Source organism: Clarias gariepinus, chromosome 28, assembly GCF_024256425.1.
Source record: "Clarias gariepinus isolate MV-2021 ecotype Netherlands chromosome 28, CGAR_prim_01v2, whole genome shotgun sequence".
NCBI classification, from domain to species: domain Eukaryota; kingdom Metazoa; phylum Chordata; class Actinopteri; order Siluriformes; family Clariidae; genus Clarias; species Clarias gariepinus.
Genome location: NC_071127.1, coordinates 4,868,665 through 4,892,233, shown reverse-complemented (window position 1 = coordinate 4,892,233; position 23,569 = coordinate 4,868,665). Strand labels below are relative to the sequence as shown.

Here is a 23,569-nt window from a genome sequence, read left to right as displayed (position 1 = left end):
GCGTGTCCCAGACTGCACCTCGGTCAGGTGACGTGGGAATTCACCTGAACCGAGGTAAGATAATTAAGTTGATTATAAAGAGCCTGACTGGAGCAAAGTCAGGCGTCTAGCTTTTGTTGTCCTTTGATTGATTTATGTCGGTATTTATTTTGTGTATTTATTTAATAAAAACCGAATACTAAACCGCCAGCTCGCCTCCTGCACATTATGCCACGCACACACAAACGCCAAAGGAAGATACGTGACAGAAAGCTAGACCGTCGAAGTGGCATAGCGGAGGTCGCTCCCCCAGAAGTTTTTTGTTGGGGCGCTATCACCATCTCGCCCGAGCTGGCGGAATGGCTGGAGGACAGCGAGGAGCAAGGGGAGAGAGAGCTCTTGCAGAGCTGGGAAGGCTGCAAGCTCATCGAACCGGCGGACTGGCTGGAAAACAGCGAAGAGCAGCGAGAGATAAGAGCGCGGCACAGCTGGGAAGGCTGCAGACTCGCCATTCGGCGGACGCCGTTCAAGGGTGAGGCAGCGGGGAGATACACGGTCCCAACCACCATCCAAGAGGCACGGGCCGAGGAGGCCTGGCAGGACGGTGACGTGGATTTAACGGAGGAGGACTACATGTTGTTGGCACAGCAAAACAGAGAGCGCATTTCCGACCTGCGGGAGTTTTGGAGCTAAATATGAAAATGCCCTGCCCCCTTTTGTAGATTTTAAAATTCTGGGAATTACCAGAAGTCCGAAGTTTTGTGATCTTAAGGAGCGTGGTGGATTGTAGTGTATCAGAAGACTGGTTAGGTATGTGGGAGCTTAACCATTTAAAGCCTTGTATGTAAGTAATACTATTTTGTAATTAATTCTAAACTGAACAGGTAGCCAGTGCAGGGATGATAATATTGGGGTTATATGATCATATTTTCTGGATCTAGTGAGAACCCTGGCGGCTGCATTTTGGACTAACTGTAACTTGTTTATTGAGGATGCAGGACAACCACCTAGTAATGCATTACAACTGTCCAGTCTGGAGGTCATGAATGCATGAACTAGCTTTTCTGCATCAGATACGGATAGGATGCTCCTAAGTTTGGCAATATTTCTAAGATGGAAAAAGGCTGTTTTTGTGATATTGGAAATATGATTTTCAAAGGACAAGTTACTGTCCAATATTACGCCCAAGTCTTTTACTGTTGAGCTGGTAGTAACAGTACATCCTTCTAAACGCAGGCTGAATTGTGAAAGCTGTTGTGTGCTGGTTTTTGGGCCGATGAGTAATATCTCTGTCTTATCTGAATTTAGTAAAAGAAAGTTATTGGTCATCCAATCTTTTATGTCCTGGACACAATCAGTTAATCTAGACAACTTGGGTATTTCGTCTGGTTTTGTTGAGATATATAATTGGGTATCATCAGCATAACAATGGAAACTAATCCCATGTCTTCTAATGATGTTACCCAAGGGAAGCATGTATATTGAGAACAGCAGAGGTCCTAAAACTGACCCTTGTGGGACCCCATATTTCACTGGCATTACATTAGACGGTACTTCATTTAGATCTACAAAATGGTATCGACCAGACAGGTATGATCTAAACCATTTTAATGCCTGCCCCTGAATACCTATATGATTTTGTAGGCGATCTATGAGAATATTATGATCTATGGTGTTGAATGCAGCACTAAGATAAAGTAAGACTAGTATTGAGATGCAGCCTTGGTCTGAAGCTAAAAACAAGTCGTTTGCAATCTTAACTAGTGCAGTTTCTGTACTACGATGGGGCCTGAAACCTGACTGAAATTCTTCTAGGATGTTGTTTTCCTGCAAGAATGTGCATATTTGAGCTGATACTACTTTTTAAAAATATTTTTGATATGAACGGAAGGTTTGAAATTGGTCTGTAATTTGTTATTTAATTTGCATCCAAATTAGATTTTTTAAGAAGCGGCTTAATAACTGCCAACTTGAAAGGTTTAGGGACGTGACCTAGACATAATGAAGAATTAATAATGTTTGTGGCTCTCCAACCGTAAGCATCACTTCTTTAAAAAATCTGGTTGGTATTGGGTCTAACAGGCACGTTGTTGATTTAGCTGAGGTGATAAGTTTATACAGCTCTTCCTGTCCTATACCTGTAAAGCACTGAAAATCTAAATGTGAAGCTATAGGCTGAACTGGATTGTGAGATACTATTAGAGGTTGAACCTCCGTTTCTTTATTCCTGATACTATTGATTTTTTCATTAAAGAAGTCCATAAAGTCTTCACTTCTAAACTGTGATGGGATACTCTCTGCGGGCATCTTAGGTTTTTTTAGGCGAGCCACTGTACTAAATAAGAACCTGGGATTGTTTTGGTTTCTTGCTATCAGTTGGCTAAGATGCTCAGTCCTAGCAGTTTTTATAGCCTGTCTATAGCTGCACATACTGTCTTTATACGCACTGTCTTTAATACATACTCTATGAACCTACAGATGTGGTCATTAAGAATGCACATGTTTTCCCGCGAGTAGCAGCAAAAAAACAGAACTATTAATTAAAGCTTAAGTCTATGGTGAGGGGTGGAGTCAAGTAAAGTGACGGAAAAGGACACACACCTAAGGAGAGTGTGTGTGTCGTTGTGTTAGACAGAGAGAGATAAATATAAAGAGAGAAAATGCTTGTACACGTTTGCAAAGCCGAAAAAAAGGCACGCATGCTTGCGTGTGCATTTCATGTAAAAAGGTTGATTGATGAGAACTGGAAATAAAAACCAGACTGAGAGCAACACACACTCTGTAATTATCCAAATTCTCTTCAGAGTTATGAATCTATTCCCACTATCCTGACAGCATTTGTGTGAGATCCTGAAGTGAAATCATCACAATGTATATATTTTTTAGTTTTTAACATTGTCAACATTAAAAGAGTGTTTAATGAGCTCTGTATGCTACACCATCTGGTGCTGCCATCTAGTTTGTAAGATAAGGTGGAGCTCATGAAGTTTCTTAAAAAGAAGTATCGTGATACGAATTTGCTGCTCATATCGGGTCTCTCCTGGTATTCTGAATCATGATATTAGACAATTGATTTCTGTCTTATGTCCACCCTATAATGTTGTACAGTAAACTCAAGAGAAAGAGATCAGACTCACCAGAACCCAGCTGTGGCTCCATGGAGAGTGATCAGGCTATGGATCCTTTTTTGGACCTTAAATGTGGAGTCTCCTCATCTGTACACAGGTAACATCCCATAGTTCTTAGAATTAAAGTAAAACACATTATCTGTTCATTCTGTATGATGTAGTAATATTTTGTTACAACTCTAAGGATTACATAGGAAGAATTAATCAGAAAACCTTGAATTAAAACAGAGGCAGATTTTTATGTATTTATCACTGTGTTCTCTAAATATTTATTCAATTCAATTTTATTTGTACAGCGCTTTTAACAATTGACATTGTCACAAAGCAGCTTTACACAATCAAAATAATATTTAAGTTTGTATGAGATGCAAATGTGTATGAATCAAAATGATAAGATTGTCCATGATGAGCAAGCCGAGGACGACGGCGACAGTGGCAAGGAAAACCTCCCTGAGATGGTAATAGGAAAAAACCTTGAGAGGAACCAGACTCAACAGGGAACCCATCCTCATCTGGGTGAAAACAGATAGCAGGGATTGATCTGCTTCATACTGTGTGAGACTGAAAGTTTAGTATAACAGGAGCTGTGTTTAAGTTAAAATGGAGTCTAGTTCGTTATTGGAGGCTCAGGTAGACTGTAGGAAACTCCAGTCCTGAAGAGAACAGTTCAGTCCTCAGAGAACAGCTGTCTGCATCAGCCGAGGACAGTACCGTCTTCGTGGAAAAGTGGAACCATCCCTAGTCACCACGCGCATCACAGGCAGACCACATCCATGCAACGAGATCTCCAACCAGAAAGAAGACAACAGGATGAGTCAGACAGATCCAGGGGGCAGATGGGGTCTGGATCACTGGCAGCTCAGGAGTGACATGTATAGCTCGAAAAAGTGAAAATGAAGCCCTTAATGCATACTCTATGAACCTACAGATGTGGCCATTAAGAATGCACGTGTTTTCCCGCGAAATGCCGCAATTTGGCGCGCGGTGTGCCGCGACTTGCCTCAAGCAACATTCAGGAATTTAAATAAATGTTTTGTGCTTCACTGAATATCCGCCAGATGGCGCATGGAAGGACTTTATCTAAAAGCCGGACCAAGTACAACGATGAATTGTGTATAATTAGTTAGCCTAAAACAATATTGTTTCCAATGCTGAAGCAAACATGAATTTTATTTTGTTTTACAACAGATATTTCATAATGAATGTGTGTATACTGTATGTGCTTCATGTGCTTTTTATAATTATGAAATGAGATGCCCAAATTTGTGCTTTAAAAATTTCTTCTATAGTTTATGTAATGTCTTAACAGGGACAAAACAATGAAAGACATGGCAATGCCTCGGTTTAAATGGTATTGTAATTTATTTAATTTCCTGAAAGTGGGCTATCTGATAGTGTTAACTCTGCGAATGTCCTGATTCGTGAATATGCCAGTATATCTTACTATAAACCTAAAAATGTGTCGCCATCAGAAGACATGAATGAACAATATATATCATATTAAGTAAATATTTTTTTATAAACATGAAGTGCTTCTGGCTTTTCATACTAATAAATAAATAATAAATAAAAATAAATAAATAAATAAATAAATAAAGAGCCCCGTGGCTTTACAAAACTTTACAAAAGGCAGCGTTTTTATCAAAAGACTGATAAGCGCGTGTTGTACAGTATATACAACGCGACAGCGCACTCAGTTACTGTCATCCCTCTTCTCACTTTTGATGTAGGTGGGAAGTTATTAAACCGGTTTTGCTGATGGGGTAATTGGCAGAATTGAGGGGTTTAAAACTATTTAATAAGACCGAGCAGACGTCTCTGCCTAAAATGTATTTCGCCAGCAAAACATAGAATAAATAGAAATAAAATGTTCAATGGATCTCCACACCGCACCCCCTAACAAAATAATTAGGAGAAAAATGTAAATTAAGGATGTCTTAAAACATAATGCAGTAACTCTTTATTCATTTGAACACGGTAAAGGTGTTAATGTTTCGTACATTCCTTTATTCGTCCTTTCTGTTTGTGCTTATAGGTTTCACTGTTTTCCATATACATACAATGTTTGGACAACAATGTTCCGGACGCGATATTAAATAATGAAAATGCACAATTTTGTTTCAATACAGTTTTATTAAATATAAAATATTTTTATGTTTTGCTGGCGAAATACATTTTAGGCAGAGACGTCTGCTCGGTCCTGTTAAATCGTTTTAAACTCCTTACTTCTGTGAATTCCCCCATCAGCAAAACCGGTTTGATAACTTCACACCTATCATGAATGAAAGGTGACAAAAGGGATTACAGTAACTTGTTTCTGTGGGTGTCGGAGCGCGCTGTCACATTGTATTCAGCGAATAGACTAAAACAAAATTATGTTTGCTTCAGCATTGGAAACAATATTGTATTAGGCTAACTTTATTGAAAATTATTCACTTTTGTATTATTTGTATTCGTCTTTTTGCACACACGCGCAGGCATCTTTAAATTTAAACAGAAAATAATAGTGGGCTGGTAGGCACGTTATTTTTCATATAACTTAAACGGCTGAATGAAGTTAAATATACACAATAAATTAATAATTGCGTTTGCTTTACATTTGAGCACTCATTGAGCTTTTTTTTATTTTATATACTACCATATCATATATTTGTGTCTAATACTGTTTTATTTACATTTTACAACATTACATACAGTTTGTAATTTACTTGCGATTGTACTTTTAAAATGTAACCTACGTATCTAAAGTATAAGCATATTTAACTACTTCAGTAGTAAATGAGAAATTTGGTCGGTCTGGCTTTTAGATAAAGTTCTTATTTGATATAATTGTATTATTTAATTAATTATCTTATTATAAATATGATCCTTATTCTCTATATTCTTGTGAAGTATAGTCCTTCAGAGCAAGCATTGTGTCAGAAGATTCTGAAGAATCTCTTCTCACCTTTCATTCACGATAGGTGTAAATTTATCAAACTGTGTGCGCTGTTGGCAAATACTGTAAGGGGAATTAGATGAATTAAGAAGAGAGCGGACATCTCTGCCTAAAATAGATAAAAACTAATGAATAAAAATGGTTAATGATAGCAATTGAAACAGACTTAATAGTTGGATTTGATACGTTTTTTTATTTACTGTATGGACAGTCGTATTATGCTTTCTCTATGTTATTTATCTCTATATATATTCTCTAATTATGACTAATAAATTGGCTCACATCAGAGCACGCTGTAGTGTTGGAAAAGCCAGCGTTTATCTATCGAGTAGCCTATATATTTGTGTTTGTTGTTTTTCTTGGGGGTATGTCTGCATTTTTATCGATAAATCGCACCCGTTTATCATCCTTTTGATCGAAACGCTGCCTTTTGTTAAGTGAAAGTGCGAGCCGCGAGTTTATAGACGCTGATAAATGAATTTTAGATGGATTTTAAAGCATCTTTTTTAGGCCTAAATATTCATTTTTATTAATAGCGTATTACGTGTGAAGTGAAGACCAGTTGTTCAGTTGTTCCCTGCATGGTGTATCTGCACTGAGAGATTGTGTTTGTGCAGGGAGAGATTGTGTGTGTGCACGGAGAGTTTGTGTGTGTGTGTGTGCACGAAGAGTTTGTGTGTGTGTGTGCACGGAGAGTTTGTGTGTGTATGTGCACGGAGAGTTTGTGTGTGTGTGCACAGAGAGTTTGCGTGTGTGTGTGCACGGAGAGTTTGCGTGTGTGTGTGCACGGAGAGTTTGTGTGTGTGTGTGCACGGAGAGTTTGTGTGTGTGTGCACGGAGAGTTTGTGTGTGTGTGCACGGAGAGTTTGCGTGTGTGTGAACGGAGAGTTTGCGTGTGTGTTTGTGACGTTATCTTCTCCTTCAAACATGCTTCCAACCAACCAACCAACCAACCCTGGCCTCCAAACTCAGAAGGCTACATGTGATAGCCGATAACTGCTCCTTTGATCAGCTGGTTCCGGTGGGGCATCGACTGCTGACCAGTGTAAAGTAGCCTGTACAAGCCAAGCTCTTCCCCAAAAATAGTGTGAATTTTTCTGCAACAAACACTAACCATTAAAATTAAATGTTAAGGATTTAATTAAACAAATATATAAATTAGATTTTCTTCATACATAATATTTTCATTATATATAAACTCATGCTAGGGTACTTATACTACACTAAAGTACCATTTAAAGCTATTTATTCAGTCCTCTTTTATTTGCTTACTTACTTACTAACTAGAGAATGTTTTAGTAAAGGGGTCTAAAACTACAGCAGTATGAATGACAATGGAATATCACAGAACGTGCGAGTTGATGCCCATGCACCAATCACTAACCATTAAAATGTTGGATTTGAATTAAAATGCCACTTCTATTTATATATTCGTGTTTATTTAAATTCTTAAATCATCATGTTCACCCATGGGTTTACTGCATAAACACCGGAACAAATGGGAGGAAACAGAGAAGTTTCTTTTTCATTTTTTTTGCATTGAGTTTAATCATGCAGTACTTTTAATATTTATAGCAAAAGCAACCCAACAGTGTGATTAAAGTACCCGAAATAACACTGAATTTTGACCCAGCATAAACAACCCAACGACGTGTTTACAGAAACCCAGCATTGTTTTTTAGTGTACTACTTACTCAGCCTCATAGGTGTGTTGTTTATATTGCTAATCAATGTAAGTTTAAAGTTATATGCTGTTTTCTGGTTATAGTTTTCTGATTGTACCTGCACTTAGAAATAGGTTTATATGGTAAACAGCAAGTGTGATTATGAAGACTCATTTGAGTACTGATTCTGATCCTCCCTTAACTGAAAATCCTAGAAACGCCCCTGGTCACAGTCAAACAATTTATAATGTGAATGTATATTTATTGCAGAGTGCAAACAGGGAGTCCGGCAGGGCTAACTATAACAGCATAACTAAAAGGGAGAGCCAGAAGAAAACACAGACATGAGGCCTGCTTGAGATGTAAAGCAACCAATCACTTCACTGTCAACAAACCTGAGTGACCGCATCTAAATATACCAGTTCACCATAATACTCTACGTCCATGAGTCCCCCAAATCTGCTCCTTTACATAAGGCAAATCTATTTACAGAAATGCTTTATTAAATAAATAGGTTTTTAGCCTGGACCTAAACACTGAGACTGTGTCTGACTCCCGAACACTATTTGGAAGGCTATTCCATAACTTTGGGGCTTTGTAAGAAAAAGGTCTGCCCCCTTGCTGTAGTTTTTATAATACGCGGTACTGACCACTGTAGGATTACAAATTTATAAAATATTAAATCTAGCTTCCAACGTAAAAGTATATAAACTGAAAGAGTTATGTACATTGGGTTCTACATTTTGAGGTAAAGATGATGACATTCAAAGAAGATCAAGTCTGGTAGCCCAGCAAAAATTCTGAGACAATAACCTTTTGTCTTTATTTACTTCCTGACCATTGGGTAGGGTCCCAAGGCGAGTTCTTAATTAAAAGTAACTTCTGCTTAAAAGATATCCCAACATCTTCTGGTCTCTGCTTTGACAAATGAAAAAAAATTCCCAACACAAGCAGCCTGCATCTTTTGATCGAGGTAGGCATGGCGGATTGTAAGACACAAGCAGTTCACTCAGATACTGCGGCGCGAGACCATTTAATTCTTTATATGTCAATAGTAGTATTTCACAGGAAGCCAATTCAGTGTGAATAAGATAAGGGTGCTGTGCTCATATCTTCTGGTTCTAGTGAGGACTCTCGCTGCTGCATTCTGGATTAACTAAAGCTTGTTTATACACCTAGTACTAATACACCTAATGCAACCAGAGAGTAAGGCGTTACAGTAGTCCAACCCAGAGGTGATAAAAGCATGACCTAGTTTTTTCTGCATCGTTTAGTGACAATATATTTCTTATCTTGGCAATATTTCCGAGGTGAAAGAATGTTAACCTGGTAATATTATTTACATGTGCTTCAAATGAAAGTCTGGGATCTAAAATCACACCGAAGTCTTTCACTGTTGCACTTTATGGAACAGAAAGGCCATTTAAAATTACAGTGAGATCAGAAGGCTTGCTTCTAGCTGCCTGTGGTCCTATGACTAGAACTTCTGTCTTATCAGGATTAACCAGAAGGAAGTTAATTAACATCCATTCTCTTAGTGTCCTGCACACATTGCTCAACTTTAATAAGCTGTTTTTTTCTCATATGGTTTTGCTGAGACTGTGTGTCATCAGCATAACAATGAAAACTAATACCATGCTTATAAATTATGTTGCCCAGAGGAAGCATTTAAAGAGAAAAAAGCAGTGGACCCAAAACTGAATCCTGTGGAACACCTAACTCCACTAGAGAACATGTAGAATGGTCACAATTTAAAACTACAAACTGATTCCTACTACATTTTCTAATCTGTGAAGAAGAATAGCGTGATCAATGGTGTCAAAAGCTGCACTGAGGTTGAGTAACACAAGTATAGTGACACAACCCTGATCATATTAATGCAATTATTAATGCACTCGTACAAAATTATTTAATTAAATTATACCAAAATTTAGACTTTGGTATAAATTGATTAAAGTTATGGCTTTAATGGCTACTTTGTGTTCCCAGTGATGTACAGAGTACAGCGTAATATCAACACCAATAACATGACTGTGACACTGACATGAAAACAATAACGTAACACTGTCACCATTCAAAAATCCCAAATCCCGTTCATCATAAAATTATGTCCTTAAAAATGCCATTAAACAGTGAAGAGTAGACCAGAGACAATACACTAAAGTCATGATCTGAGACGTCTCCCTATACAGGTTTCACAGTAATGACAGGACAGTATTGACACAATATTTTAACTTGCGAAACTTATTTTTTTTTTCTAATGGCAACAAATTCAGCCACTTGAACATGCTGTCTGATGTCCATTCTATAATGTTGTACAGTAAACTCCAGATAAAGAGATCAGACTCACCAGAACCCAGCTGTGTCTCCATGAAGAGTGACCGGTCTATGGATCCTCCTTTAACCTTTCAACATGGAGTCTCCTCATCTGTACACAGGTAAAAACCCATAGTTCTCAGAGTTAAAGTCAAACACATGTTCATGATGTAGTAATTAAGGATGTAACAATTGTGAAATTCTGGGCTGATGCTGATTAAAATTATAAATATCTGTTGGCTAATACCGTTGGTTGTTTGTTTGGTTACAGCTCTTGTGTATTTGATACAGAATACATTTTCGTGTGCACTACATAACAATCAGAAGCTTGTTATAGGGACTATACGGTAATGCCAACTAATGCCAAAAGGGACGTGTCTTCTTGTTAGTGTAAATGAAACTTAAATGTGTAGAGAAGAAGAGTGCTATGATGCGGCTCTAATTAACCTCCATGCTGAACCTGTTACTCCATAATGAGCGGTGTAAGGAATGATTATTGTATTCTGTGTTCCAGTCATGTATGACAGAGTGAATGTAGGCTTGTGGATCCTGGAGTAACGTGTATGATGTTTTATTTTGTCAGAGTAAAGGTACAGTGTGGAAATTTATATGCAAGTCAGTTATTGGCTCTCTATGCTAATCAGCTATGCTGGGGCTATTGCTAATATTGCTAATAATTACAAAGGGGAATGTACACTAGTAACTCAGTGTAAGGATCTTCCCTCTGACAGAAACTTTAAATCACTAGTACAAGTTACAGCTGGATCAGCTACTGTTGTCCCAGTCAGTTCACGATTAACCAGCACAAAACTGATGCAACACAACAGAAAATCTTTGACCTCTGCCAGCGGTGAATCTTCACTTATTTGCAGTGGCAGATATCGTCCGATTGCAGTCAACAATGTAAATATTATGCGATACCAATGTACAGCCAATTAATCAGTGCATCCTTAATATTCTGTAACATTTAATTATATTACATTTTATCTAACACATAGTAAGGAATATCATGAGGTTTTTTTTCTCCAGTTCCACAATATTTTTGTCATGTTGCGTTTACCATTGTGTTCCCTAAATGTTAATGCACTGATACAGAATTATTTAAATAAAATAAGGGCTAATTTTAGATTGTACATTAAAGTGATTATTGCTCTTATGGCTGTTTATTATCAAAACCAACAGCATGACTGTGACACTGACATGAAAAGAATAACGTAAGACAATCACCTTTAAAAACGATGCACCTTTGAGAAATGATGCAGTTAAACAGTAAAGCATGGACATAAGACAACACACTAAAGACATATGAGATGTGTCACTAGACAGGTTACACAATAATGATTGTAATACATTTATTTTTATCTGTAATGGCAACATACTGACATAAAGTCAAACTGTTACTGGGCCACATCACCCTTTTTTGTGAAACCCTGAAGGGACATACAGGTGCATCTCTATCCATTACAATATGATCGAAAATTTTATTTATTTCATTAATTCAATTAGAAAAGTAAAACTCATATTATATAGATTCATTACACACAGAATTACATATTTGAAATGGTTATTTCTTTTAATTTTGATGATAATGGCTCACAGCTAATGAAACCCCAAAATCCAGTTTTTCAGAAAATATAAATAATGTGAAAAATTTCAATATTGGAGACTCATGGTGTCACACTTTAATCAGCTAATTAACACAAAACACATGCAAATGTTTCAAGAGCCTTTAAATGGTCTCTGTTTCAGTAGACTGGCTGTACACAGAGCACTGTATCCAAGCACAGTAATAAAAATTTGAATGGAAGGAATAAATGTGGTAGAGAAAGGTTCACAAGCAACAGGGTTAACCGCAGCCTTGAAAGGATTGTGAAATGAAGCGCATTTAAGAATTTAAAGGAGATTCACAGAAAGTGGACTGCAGCTGGAGTCAGTGCTTCAAGAGCCACCACACACGTATCCAGGACATGGGCTACAACTGTCCCATTCCTTGTGTCAAGCCACTCTTGAACCAGAGACAGAGGCGTCTTACCTGGGCTGAGGACAAAAAGGACTGGAATGTACTCACTGTGCCAAAGTCCTCTTTTCAGATTAGAGTAAATTTGCATTTTATTTGGAAAGAGAAGAGAGACACAGAATCCAAGTTGTTTGAGGTTCAGTGTAAAGTTTGTACGGTCACTGGTGGTTTGGGGAGCCCTGTCATCTGCTGGTATTGGTCCACTGTGGTCAGGTCCAAGCTCAGCACAGCCGTCTATGAGGAATTTTTAGAGCACTACATGCTTCCCTCTACTGACCTGGAGATGCTGATTTCATTGTCCAGCAGAATGTGGCATCTGCCCCACTACCAAAAGTCGGGGTTTTCATTAGCTGTAAGCCATAATCATCAAAATTAAAAGAAATATACACTTCAAATATATCATTCTGTGTGTAATGTTCCGTTAGAGCACTGAGGTCGTCTAATCAGTTGCTCCTGGATGTTCCGAGAGCCAGATTAAAATATAAAGCTGAGCGAGCTTTTTTAGTGGTGGGACCGAAGTTGTGGAATGATTTACCTGCTCACATAAAGTCTGCTCAGAGTGTTGAAATTTTTAAGTCATTACTTAAGACATACTTATATTCTTTGGCTTTTTATTGAGTTGAGTTTTTGAGACATTTTGACAACTTTTAATGTATTGATTGATTGTGTGTAATTATGTTTTTTTTTTGCCATTGTGAAGCACTTTGGTCAACCATGGTTGTTCTATACTGTAAAAATAAAATAAAATAAACTAATGATTTTATATACTTTTTAAATTGAATTATTGAAATAAATCAACTTTTCAATGATATTCTAATTTATTGAAATGTGCCTTTAATCATAATTTATGATTTTTTAAACGTAAATAAATAAAAATAAAAAAAAAATAAAAAAAAGGAAACAGACTGAACTGTTCTCTTCTGAGCAAAAGGCGGGAGCGCCAACGTCAAAAACGAAACAAAAACCACTCCGTAGAGGGAGAAAAGGCCTTGACTGATGTGGCTGTAGTTCCTTTGGCAGACAGCAGAGGGCGACAGGGCCAAAGTCCGCTGGACTGCACGGCCGCGAAGAAGAGCGACAGCAGGCCGGCCTCAGAATGGGAAACTGCGGAATAGCGCAAACAAAGGGGAAAAAACAGGACCCGACCTGGATGCGAGAGACAAAAAACAAACACCGAGACAGAGGGAAAAATAGGGTGAAAAAATACCGGAGGATACTGACTCGGAGCCGAAAATAGGGAACAACATATACCGGGCTGGATAGTACGCGAAACGGGCAGACAGCTGACAAACATGGAACAACGATCTGACATGGGACAACGGACCGGAGGGGATAAATAGGGTGAATGATTACAATGAAAACAGGTGAGTGAGATTAACTTGATGGAATAGTAAAGAGGAAGTGGGAGGAATGGTGGTGATGTCACAGAGATGCAGGCACATGGCGAGGAATCAAAACAAACGCCATGTGCTTCAATAGATATGTAAACACGGAATACAAAGGGGGGGGGGACCAAAAAGCAGAATAATTTTAAAGATCAGACTAGGGTTTGACAGTACCCCCCCCCCCCATGGGCGCCACTAGGCGCCCCCAGGGAGGGGCTCACCTCGTGGTCGACGGAGGTCCTCGATCAGCGCCCGATCCAGAACATCCCAGGCCGGAATCCAACTCCTCTCCTCTGGACCATAGCCCTCCCAGTCCACTAAGTACTGAAAACCCCGACCTCTGCGACGGACGTCCAGCAACCTCCTAACAGTGTATACTGGGGAGCCATCCACTAGACGAGGGGGAGGGGGGGTCGGGGCAGAAGGAACAAGAGGGGAGGAATACACAGGTTTTACCTTAGAGACATGAAATACTGGGTTTACCCGACCAAGCGTAGAGGGAAGCTTGAGCCGAATCGCCACTGGGTTCAAGACCTTTGTGATCCGGTACGGGCCAATGAACTTGGGAGCCAACTTGCGGGAGGCTACCCTAAGAGGCAAGTCCTTGGTAGAAAGCCATACCCTTTGACCACAAACATAGTTAGGGGCAGGAGTCCGGTGGCGATCGGCCGCGGCTTTGGTCCGTCTACTAGCCTGGGCCAAGGCCTCCTTAGCTTTTCTCCAAGTGCGCCGGCAACGTTGAACGAAAGCCAAGGCAGACGGGACCGCCGCTTCGGGTTCCTGTGAAGGGAACAAAGGAGGTTGGTAGCCAACAGAGCACTGAAATGGCGACATACCTGTGGCAGAAACTGGTAGAGTATTATGGGCATACTCTACCCAGGACAGCTGTTGACACCAGGAAGTCGGATTATGGGATGCCAGGCAGCGGAGAGCACGTTCCAAATCCTGGTTAGCCCGCTCAAACTGCCCATTGGTCTGGGGATGGAATCCGGATGACAGACTCGTTGAGGCCCCGATCTGTCTGCAAAATTCCTTCCAAAATCTAGAGACAAACTGTGGGCCCCTATCGGAGACCACGTCAACCGGAAGACCATGAATCCGGAATACTTGGTCAACCACCACCTGAGCAGTCTCTTTGGCAGAGGGGAGCTTGGGGAGAGGGATGAAGTGGGCCGCTTTGGAGAAGCGGTCCACCACCGTGAGAATGACGGTGTTGCCCCTCGACTCGGGAAGGCCAGTGACAAAATCAAGCGCTAGATGTGACCACGGGCGGGCGGGGATGGGTAAAGGCCGAAGCAGACCAACGGGAGGCGAAGATGAACTTTTGTTCTGGGCGCAAACTGAGCAAGCTGCCACGAACTGCCTGACATCCCTGGTCATGGAGGGCCACCAGAATCGCTGACGGATGGAAGCCAGTGATCTCCGAACTCCTGGGTGACAGACTAGTCTGGATGAGTGACCCCACTGGATGACCTTAGAGCGCAGTGTCAAGGGGACATACAGTTTGCCCGCTGGAACCCCTCTGGGTATGCGGCACTTACGCAGGGCCTCCTGAACCTCCCTCTCGACATCCCATAAGAGTGTGGCCACCACCATGCCTTTGGGCAGGATGGTGTCAGTAGAGGCCTCCCGTTCGGGGGTCTCAAACAGGCGAGAAAGGGAGTCCGGCTTTGTGTTTTTAGACCCAGGCCTGTAGGAGAGGGTAAAGTTAAACCGGCTGAAGAAAAGGGACCAGCGGGCCTGTCTGGAATTTAGTCTCCTAGCCGAATTGATGTACTCTAGATTTTTGTGGTCGGTCCAGACCACAAATGGTTGAACTGCGCCCTCCAGCCAGTGACGCCACTCACCCAAAGCCAGTCTGACTGCCAACAGCTCCCGATTACCTATGTCATAGTTCCGCTCAGTGGGGCTCAAGCGGTGGGAAAAGAAGGCGCACGGATGCACCTTCCCATCCTGAAGAGAGCGTTGTGACAGGACCGCACCTACACCAACATCGGAAGCGTCCACCTCAACAATAAACTGTCGTTCAGGATCTGGAGTAGACAAGACAGAAGCAGAGACAAACCGGGACTTTAAGTTGTCAAAGGCCTCCTGGGCCTCATTCCCCCATTTGAACGGTACCTTAGGAGAGGTGAGCGCTCTTAAGGGTGCAGCCATCTGACTGAAGTTCCGGATGAAGCGCCTATAAAAGTTGGCGAACCCCAAGAACCGCTGCAGAGCCTTCCGAGAGTCAGGAGTGGGCCATTCCACTACCGCCCTTATTTTAGCAGGGTCGGCTCTGATCTCACCCGCCGAAATCACGAACCCCAAGAACGAAACCGACCTAGCGTGGAAGACGCACTTCTCCGCTTTCACGAATAGTTGGTTTTCCAAAAGCCGTTGCAACACCTGGCGGACGTGCTGAGTGTGTGCCTGCGAAGAGGGAGAAAATATTAGGATATCATCGAGGTACACAAAGACAAATCGGTTTACCATGTCTCTCAGCACATCATTGACCAGGGCCTGGAAGACAGCAGGGGCGTTGGTCAGACCAAACGGAAGGACTCGGTATTCAAAGTGTCCCGTGGGTGTGTTGAACGCTGTCTTCCACTCATCTCCCTCCCGAATACGGATAAGGTGGTAAGCGTTGCGCAGGTCAAGCTTGGTGAAGACCTTGGCTCCCTGCAAAAGTTCGAAAGCTGAAGACATAAGAGGGAGGGGGTACCTGTTCTTAACAGTAATGTCATTCAACCCACGATAATCCATACAAGGACGTAGGGAGCCATCTTTCTTCTTGACGAAGAAGAATCCTGCACCCGCAGGAGAGGAGGAGAGACGGATGAGGCCGGCTTTGAGGGACTCGTTAATATAGGTGTCCATGGCCTCTCTTTCCGGACCTGAAAGGGAATATAAGTGACCCTTGGGCGGAGAAGTGCCTGGGAGGAGCTCAATGGCACAGTCGTAAGGGCGGTGAGGAGGCAAGGACATGGCCCGGGACTTGCTGAACACCAGACGCAGGTCGTGGTACTCCGCCGGGACCCCAGACAGATCCGCAACCTCCACCTGAAACACAGGACAAACAGAACCAGAAAAAGGGGCAGGACCAAGACAAGAGGCAAGACATTTTTGGCTCCAAGACACGACAGAATTTCTAGACCAATCAACGTGAGGGCCATGTTGTACCAACCAGGGGTGTCCCAACACTATAGGCGCACTGGGAGACTCCAGAAGGTACAACGTGGTCTCCTCTCGGTGATTGCCTGAGACCACTAGGCTAACTTCGGGAGTCTGATGAGAGACATTAGTAATTAAAGTCCCGTTTAGGGATCGGGCAGGAATAGGTTCAGGCAGGGGAATGGCTGGAATGCCCAATCGTGCAGCTATTGAGCTGTCCATAAAATTACCCTCAGCCCCTGAATCGACCAAGGCCAAGCATGACTCTGAGGCCCCCCTGTACTGGACCAAAACAGATAGAAGGGTACGAGAGGAGGGGGATTGTGAAAAAGGAATAGCGCTCACCAGGATCCCCCGCTTCACTGGTGAGCCTTGGCTTTTGCTGGGCAGGCTGCGGCAAAGTGGCCTGGTTTTTCACAATAGAGGCACAGGCCCCTGGTCAGACGCAATTGTTTCTCCTGAGGCGTTAGACGGAGGCGTCCCACCTGCATGGGTTCAGATTCTGGCAGGACAACAGTTGGCAAGGGAGAGTGGGAACCCTCTACCCTGCTAGTGGACCGAACCATCTGGCGCTGGTGCCGGCGACAGAGACGAGCCTCGATGCGGAGTGCCAGGTCGATGAGGTCCTCCAGGTCGCGTGGCAAGTCATGAGTGGCCAGTTCATCTTGTATGTCCTCCTCAAGCCCGGCCCGGACAGGCCGCCTCGTTCCAGTCACAGGAGGCGGCTAAGGTCTTGAACTGGATGAACAGTCACTCCGTGACTGACCGACCTGCCTGACGAAGCCGCGCGAGCTTGTCCGCTGCCTCCTGTCCTCTGACAGACCGGTCAAAGAGCCTCATCATCTCCTGCCGAAGCTTGTCAAATGAGTCACAGCATGGGGCTCTGGACTCCCAGACAGATGTTCCCCATTCACGAGCTTTGCCCGTGAGGAGAGTCAGGACGAATGCCACCCTTGTCTCTTCTGCTGCGAACATGCGTGGCTGGAGGGCAAACACTACCGAGCATTGTGTCAGGAAAGCTCGACAGGAGTTGGGGTCCCCATCATAGGGGGGTGGGTTGTTGCAGCGGGGTTCCGGCTCATGGCGTGAGAAAAGGTGGGCTGAACCCGCCTGGGGGCTCTCTCTCTGGAGTTCCTGGAGGCAAGCAGTAAGGTCTGCCACTTGGTTGGCGAGGAACTCGACCTCTCTCGTGGTGCTGGTCAACCGGGTCTCATGCTGGCCTAGGAGCACCCCCTGTTGGACCACCGCTGATCTGATGGGGTCTGGGCCTGCTGCGTCCATGCTGGTCAGATCGTTCTGTCAGGGAAAACAGAACGGACACAAGTGCAGGTCTCCTTCAAGGTTTCTTTATTTGTTGACGGGATGCCTGGATTCAGACAAAGAGTAAATAAATAAAAATAAAAAAATAATAAAAAAAGGAAACAGACTAAACTGTTCTCTTCTGAGCAAAAGGCAGGAGCGCCAACGTCAAAAACGAAACAAAAACCACTCCGTAGAGGGAGAAAAGGCCTTGACTGATGTGGCTGTAGTTCCTTCGGCAGACAGCAGAGGGCGACAGGGCCAAAGTCCGCTGGACTGCACGGCCGCGAAGAAGAGCGAGAGCAGGCCGGCCTCAGGACGGGAAACTGCGGAACAGCGCAAACAAAGGGGAAAAAACAGGACCCGACCTGGATGCGAGAGACAAAAAACAAACACCGAGACAGAGGGAAAAATAGGGTGAAAAAATACCGGAGGATACTGACTCGGAGCCGAAAATAGGGAACAACATATACCGGGCTGGATAGTACGCGAAACGGGCAGACAGCTGGCAAACATGGAACAACGATCTGACATGGGACAACGGACCGGAGGGAATATAGGGTGAATGATTACAATGAAAACAGGTGAGTGAGATTAACTTGATGGAATAGTAAAGAGGAAGTGGGAGGAATGGTGGTGATGTCACAGAGATGCAGGCACATGGCGAGGGATCAAAACAAACGCCATGTGCTTCAATAGATATGTAAACACGGAATACAAAGGGGGGGGGGAACCAAAAAGCAGAATAATTTTAAAGATCAAACTAGGGTTTGACATCAGGTTCATCTCTCTAAGTCTTTTGAATCACAATATTACTGAGAACTAAATTCCGTCTTATGTCCACTTTAAAATGTTGTACAGTAAACTCCAGATAAAGAGATTAGACTCACTAGAACCAAGCCGTGTCTCCATCAAGAGTGATGGGTCTATGGATCTTCCTGCAACTGTTAAATGTGGAGTTTCCTCATCTGTACACAGGTAACATCCCATAGTTCTCAGAGTTAAAATAAAACACATTGTCTGTTTATTCTGTATGATGTACAGTAGTAATATTCCCTTACATCTCTAATGACTGTGCAGAAATATTTTTTTTCCCAGTTCTACAATATTTTTCTTCAAATGTTAATCCGCTCATACAAAATAATTTATAAAATTAGGACTAAACTCTAGGTTTACTGGAACCATGTACAGGATTAGCAGTATAGAGAATGAACGAAACATTAGGACTAAAAGTTAGGCTGTAGTATTTAAATGGTTGACGTTATTGTCTTTAAAAAATTTTGTTTGTTTCCAGTGATCTACAGAAGACAGGAGACGGAATTAAAAAGACCATTATTACAGATACAAGGTAAGATCAACACTAACTACATCACACACTGGTGTTAAAAACCTCTCTGCTGTTATTTCATACAGAATTATTAGATCATAGCAAACATACAGGAGATATAGAGAGTGACAAAATCATAAAGAACTGTCTGTGGTAACCAATCAGGAAATGTGGTCTTCAATAATTAACCCCCATGTCTCACCATGTCTTCCTACTCCACCCTGTCACAGACACGACTTGGAATCTGCTGCTGTAAATGAATTTCAGAAAAATTTCAGATTAAATCTAATGAAGAAGTTTGAGTGTTTAAATGACGTGATAATAAATCAGGAAAACCGTACACTCCTGAATGAGATTTACACAGAGCTCTACATAACAGAGGGAGACAGTGGAGACGTCAATAAAGAACATGAGGTGAGACAGATCGAGGCAGCATCCAGGAGAACAACAACAGGGGAAACACCAATCAAATGCAATGACATCTTCAAGACCTTATCTGATCAAGACAAACCTATCAGAACTGTGCTGACAAAGGGAGTCGCTGGCATCGGAAAAACTGTCTCTGTGCAGAAATTCATTCTGGACTGGGCTAAAGGGAAAGCAAATCAGGACGTCCCCCTCATATTTCCACTTCCTTTTAGAGAGCTGAATCTTATGAATGACCAGAAACTGAGTCTTATGGAGCTCCTTCATGTCTGTTTTAAGGAAACAAAAGAAACAGAAATGTCCAGTTTGGAAAAGGTTCTGTTCATTTTTGATGGATTGGACGAGTGTCGTTTCTCTCTGGATTTCCAGAACACAGTGAGTGTGTGTGATGTAACTGAATCAGCATCAGTGCCTGTGCTGCTGATAAACCTGATCAAAGGGAATCTGCTTCCCTCTGCTCAAATCTGGATCACCTCCCGACCAGCAGCAGCTGATCAAATCCCATCTAAGTGTGTCGATCGGGTCACAGAGGTACGAGGGTTCAATGACCCACAGAAGGAGGAGTACTTCAGGAAGAGGATCACTGATGAGCTTCTGGCCAAAAACATCATCACACACCTGAAGTCATTAAGAAGCCTCTACATCATGTGCCACATCCCAGTCTTCTGCTGGATCTCAGCCGCTGTTCTAGAGCAAATGTTGGGTGAAGCAGAGAGTGGAGAGATCCCCAAGACTCTAACTCAAATGTACACACACTTCCTCATCATTCAGATAAACATCATTAGAGAAAAGTACTCAGAGAAGCAGGAGAGTAATGAAGAAATGCTTCTTAAACTGGGACGACTGGCTTATCAGCAGCTGGAGAAACACAACCTGATCTTCTATGATGAAGACCTGAGAGAGTGTGGCATTAATGTGAGAGAAGCAGCAGTGTACTCAGGTGTGTGTACGCAGATCTTCAGAGAGGAGTTTGGCCTTCACCAGAATAAAGTGTACTGCTTTGTGCATCTGAGTATTCAGGAGCATCTTGCAGCTCTGTATGTGCACCTGACATCCATGAGGGAAATGAGAAATGTTCTTCAACAGAGTCAGTCCTTTACTACAATCTCAGATGTCTACAGGAGTGCTGTAGATCAGGCTTTAGACAGTAAGACTGGACATCTGGATCTTTTCCTTCGCTTTCTTCTGGGTCTCTCACTGGAGACCAATCAGAAACTCTTACATGACTTTGTAACACACACAGGAAGTAGTTCCCAGAGCAAAGAGGAAACAGTTCAGTACATTAAGGAGATGATCAGTGAAGAAGATAAACATACTGCAGATAAATCCATCAATCTGTTCCACTGTCTGAATGAACTGGGTGATGATTCTCTAGTGGAGGAAATCCAACGCTACGTGAAATCTGGAAAACAAAGTGAACTCTCTCCTTCACAGTGGTCTGCTCTGGTGTTTGTGTTACTGACATCAGCAGAGGATCTGGAGGAATTTGACCTGAATAAATATATCAGTCCAGAGAAGATAACAGATGAGGTTCTTGTGAGGGTGATGCCTGTGATTGCAGAATCCAGAAAAGCAATGTAAGTAAATCTGTATAAATCTGTTCTACTGTAGAAAGAGAGAAACTAAAAACACTTTGAAAAATATGCACTTTAAGATGTTTTGAGCTTCAGGTGATACAAAGTGGTGTTAATGTGAATAAATAAATACTTACATAAGAGAATAACGATCATGTGAACAAATCAATAAGACTAAAGGGCAGATATTAAATGTGTGGAAGACAGTTTCTGTCAGTTGAGGTAAAAAACACTTTTTAACTCTTGCATTAATGCCTTGTTGCCTGAAATAATGAGAAACATTATTGATATTCTGATTTCTTTCTATTTAACACATGTTTACACCCTAGAGTTTAGAGAAGAGCCTGTAAAAATCCTGTAAAACAAAACTGTTCATCTACATAAACATTATCAATTTCACACCCATGTCTACAGAATTTAAAAATTTCATTGTAACTTTCTTTTATTTGTTTTCACATTAAATGTGTGTTAAACTAGAAGTGCAGTTATACACACACTGAGATGATTTAAATGTTGTTAGTAAAACATTCCTGCTATTATATCTTCATAGAAGGATTGTAATTGATGTGAGTGGTTGTCAGGGTGTTGCCACATGGTGCACTGCTCTCTCTAAGCCCCATTTAAACTGTGTGTGATTCTGGGACTTTTAATTTGCTCCCCTAGTTTGGAAAAGTTCACTTTTGGATCATTTTGGACAGTTTAATGACTCACTTGTGTGTGTGTGTGTGTGTCTCTGTGTGTGTGTCTGTGTGTGTGTGTGTGTGTGTGTGTACATGCAAAAACTATAAATAAAAAAGGGAAGTGTTGTGTTTTTTTCAATTGTTTATATTTTTTATTTATAAATCCGTGCTTCAGATTTGCTAGGGTTAATGACGTTTGAGTGTAAAAGGGTGTAATTTGTTGAAGACCCTCCACCAGCCCGGTGCTCAGCTCCAACCAGGAGTCTCCATATTGTTCATCCACAACAAACACAACAGATCCCAGTCACTGTAGTGTGAATTAGAGCAGTGAGAGTTCCAGGATGAAATGATCTGGTGTTGGTTTTACCCAAGAACAACTAACTTTGTTTTTTCTCTCAACTACTGAGGACATGAAGAACAAATGTTATTAATTTATTTACCATAAAAATGTTCTAGCAGCTGTGTGTGTGTGTGTGTGTGTGTGTGTGTGTACATTTGACATGGGAATGTCCTCTCAGTGAGGGACAGTTCAGAGTTTAATTTGTAGGTTAATTTGTTTTATTATTATTTATTATATATCTTAAACATATTTGTTAGACTTTAGGCATTCTTATAAATAGTGCTAAATGCAATCAATGCAAATCTTTTAATGTCACTGAAATGTATCTAATTTTTTTTGGATACTACATCATCCCCTTCACTCAAATTTTAAATGAATTATGTTCGTTCCACTGTATGTTGCAGTAACGTGACAACTTTTGTTCTATTTCACGCTGTACTTCTTTGATGTAATTATTTGTCTCTCAACCACACACACACACACACACACACACACACTGTTAGCCTGTTAGCTAATGCTAGGTACTGTACATAAACATTAATCACCTTCACCACTGGGCTGGTTATCATTTCAGTATCTCACTAATTACAGAACAAATCTAATGTTTCATCTGTTCAGATAAATCTAACTCTGAATGAAACTTTTAGTTACATCAGACTCTCACTTCCCAATCTGTCTGAATCTTATGCTCCACGTTTATACTGTGTGTGTGTGTGTGTGTGTGTGTGTGTGTGATGGTGAAGCTAAAACTCCCACCAAGTCGATTCTGAGCCGCTCTGACTGTGAATTACTATTACAGCATTTATCTGTTTTGTCTAACTGCTGTTTGTGCTTTTGGTGTTTATATAAATGAGAAGGTGCAGTGAAAGCTTTGAGGATCTGTTTGATCATTTGTACTAGTGTTAGTTCATTATGTCTTATTTTATTTCCTTCAGTATCAGGTGTAATACAATTAAAGAGAGAAGTGGTAAAGCTCTGGTCTCAGTGCTCAACTCAGAAACCTCCAATCTGAGAGAACTGCATCTGACTGTGAAGACACTGGACCTCTCTCGGTATAAACTAACAGACTCCGGAGTGAAGCGTCTCTGTGCTGTACTGGAGAATCCTCACTGTAAAGTGGAGAAACTGAGGTAAGATCATCTCTCTGAGTCAAAAGAACTCAATAAAAGCAGATAGTTAATAGTTTATACAGTGTTTTAGTAACTGACATTTTTCTATCCAAATATATTACTCACTAATAATAATAATAATAATAATAATAATAATAATAATAAAATTAAACAGACGTACAGTTAGATCCATTTTACAAACACATTATCTTTAAAGTAAATATTAATCAGGAT

General features: G+C 41.5%; 1 protein-coding gene across 1 annotated transcript in view; it reads left to right on the top strand.

Moving 5' to 3' along the window:
• LOC128515928 (NACHT, LRR and PYD domains-containing protein 12-like) overlaps positions 1-23,569 on the top strand; it is a 65,185-nt gene that overhangs the window by 8,884 nt on the left and 32,732 nt on the right. The window contains exons 4-9 of the mRNA XM_053490193.1: positions 3,088-3,204; positions 10,031-10,147; positions 18,741-18,857; positions 19,174-19,227; positions 19,437-21,209; positions 23,162-23,356. Coding sequence (XP_053346168.1) covers positions 3,088-3,204; positions 10,031-10,147; positions 18,741-18,857; positions 19,174-19,227; positions 19,437-21,209; positions 23,162-23,356 — 2,373 coding nt within the window. The remainder of the gene's footprint in view (positions 1-3,087; positions 3,205-10,030; positions 10,148-18,740; positions 18,858-19,173; positions 19,228-19,436; positions 21,210-23,161; positions 23,357-23,569) is intronic.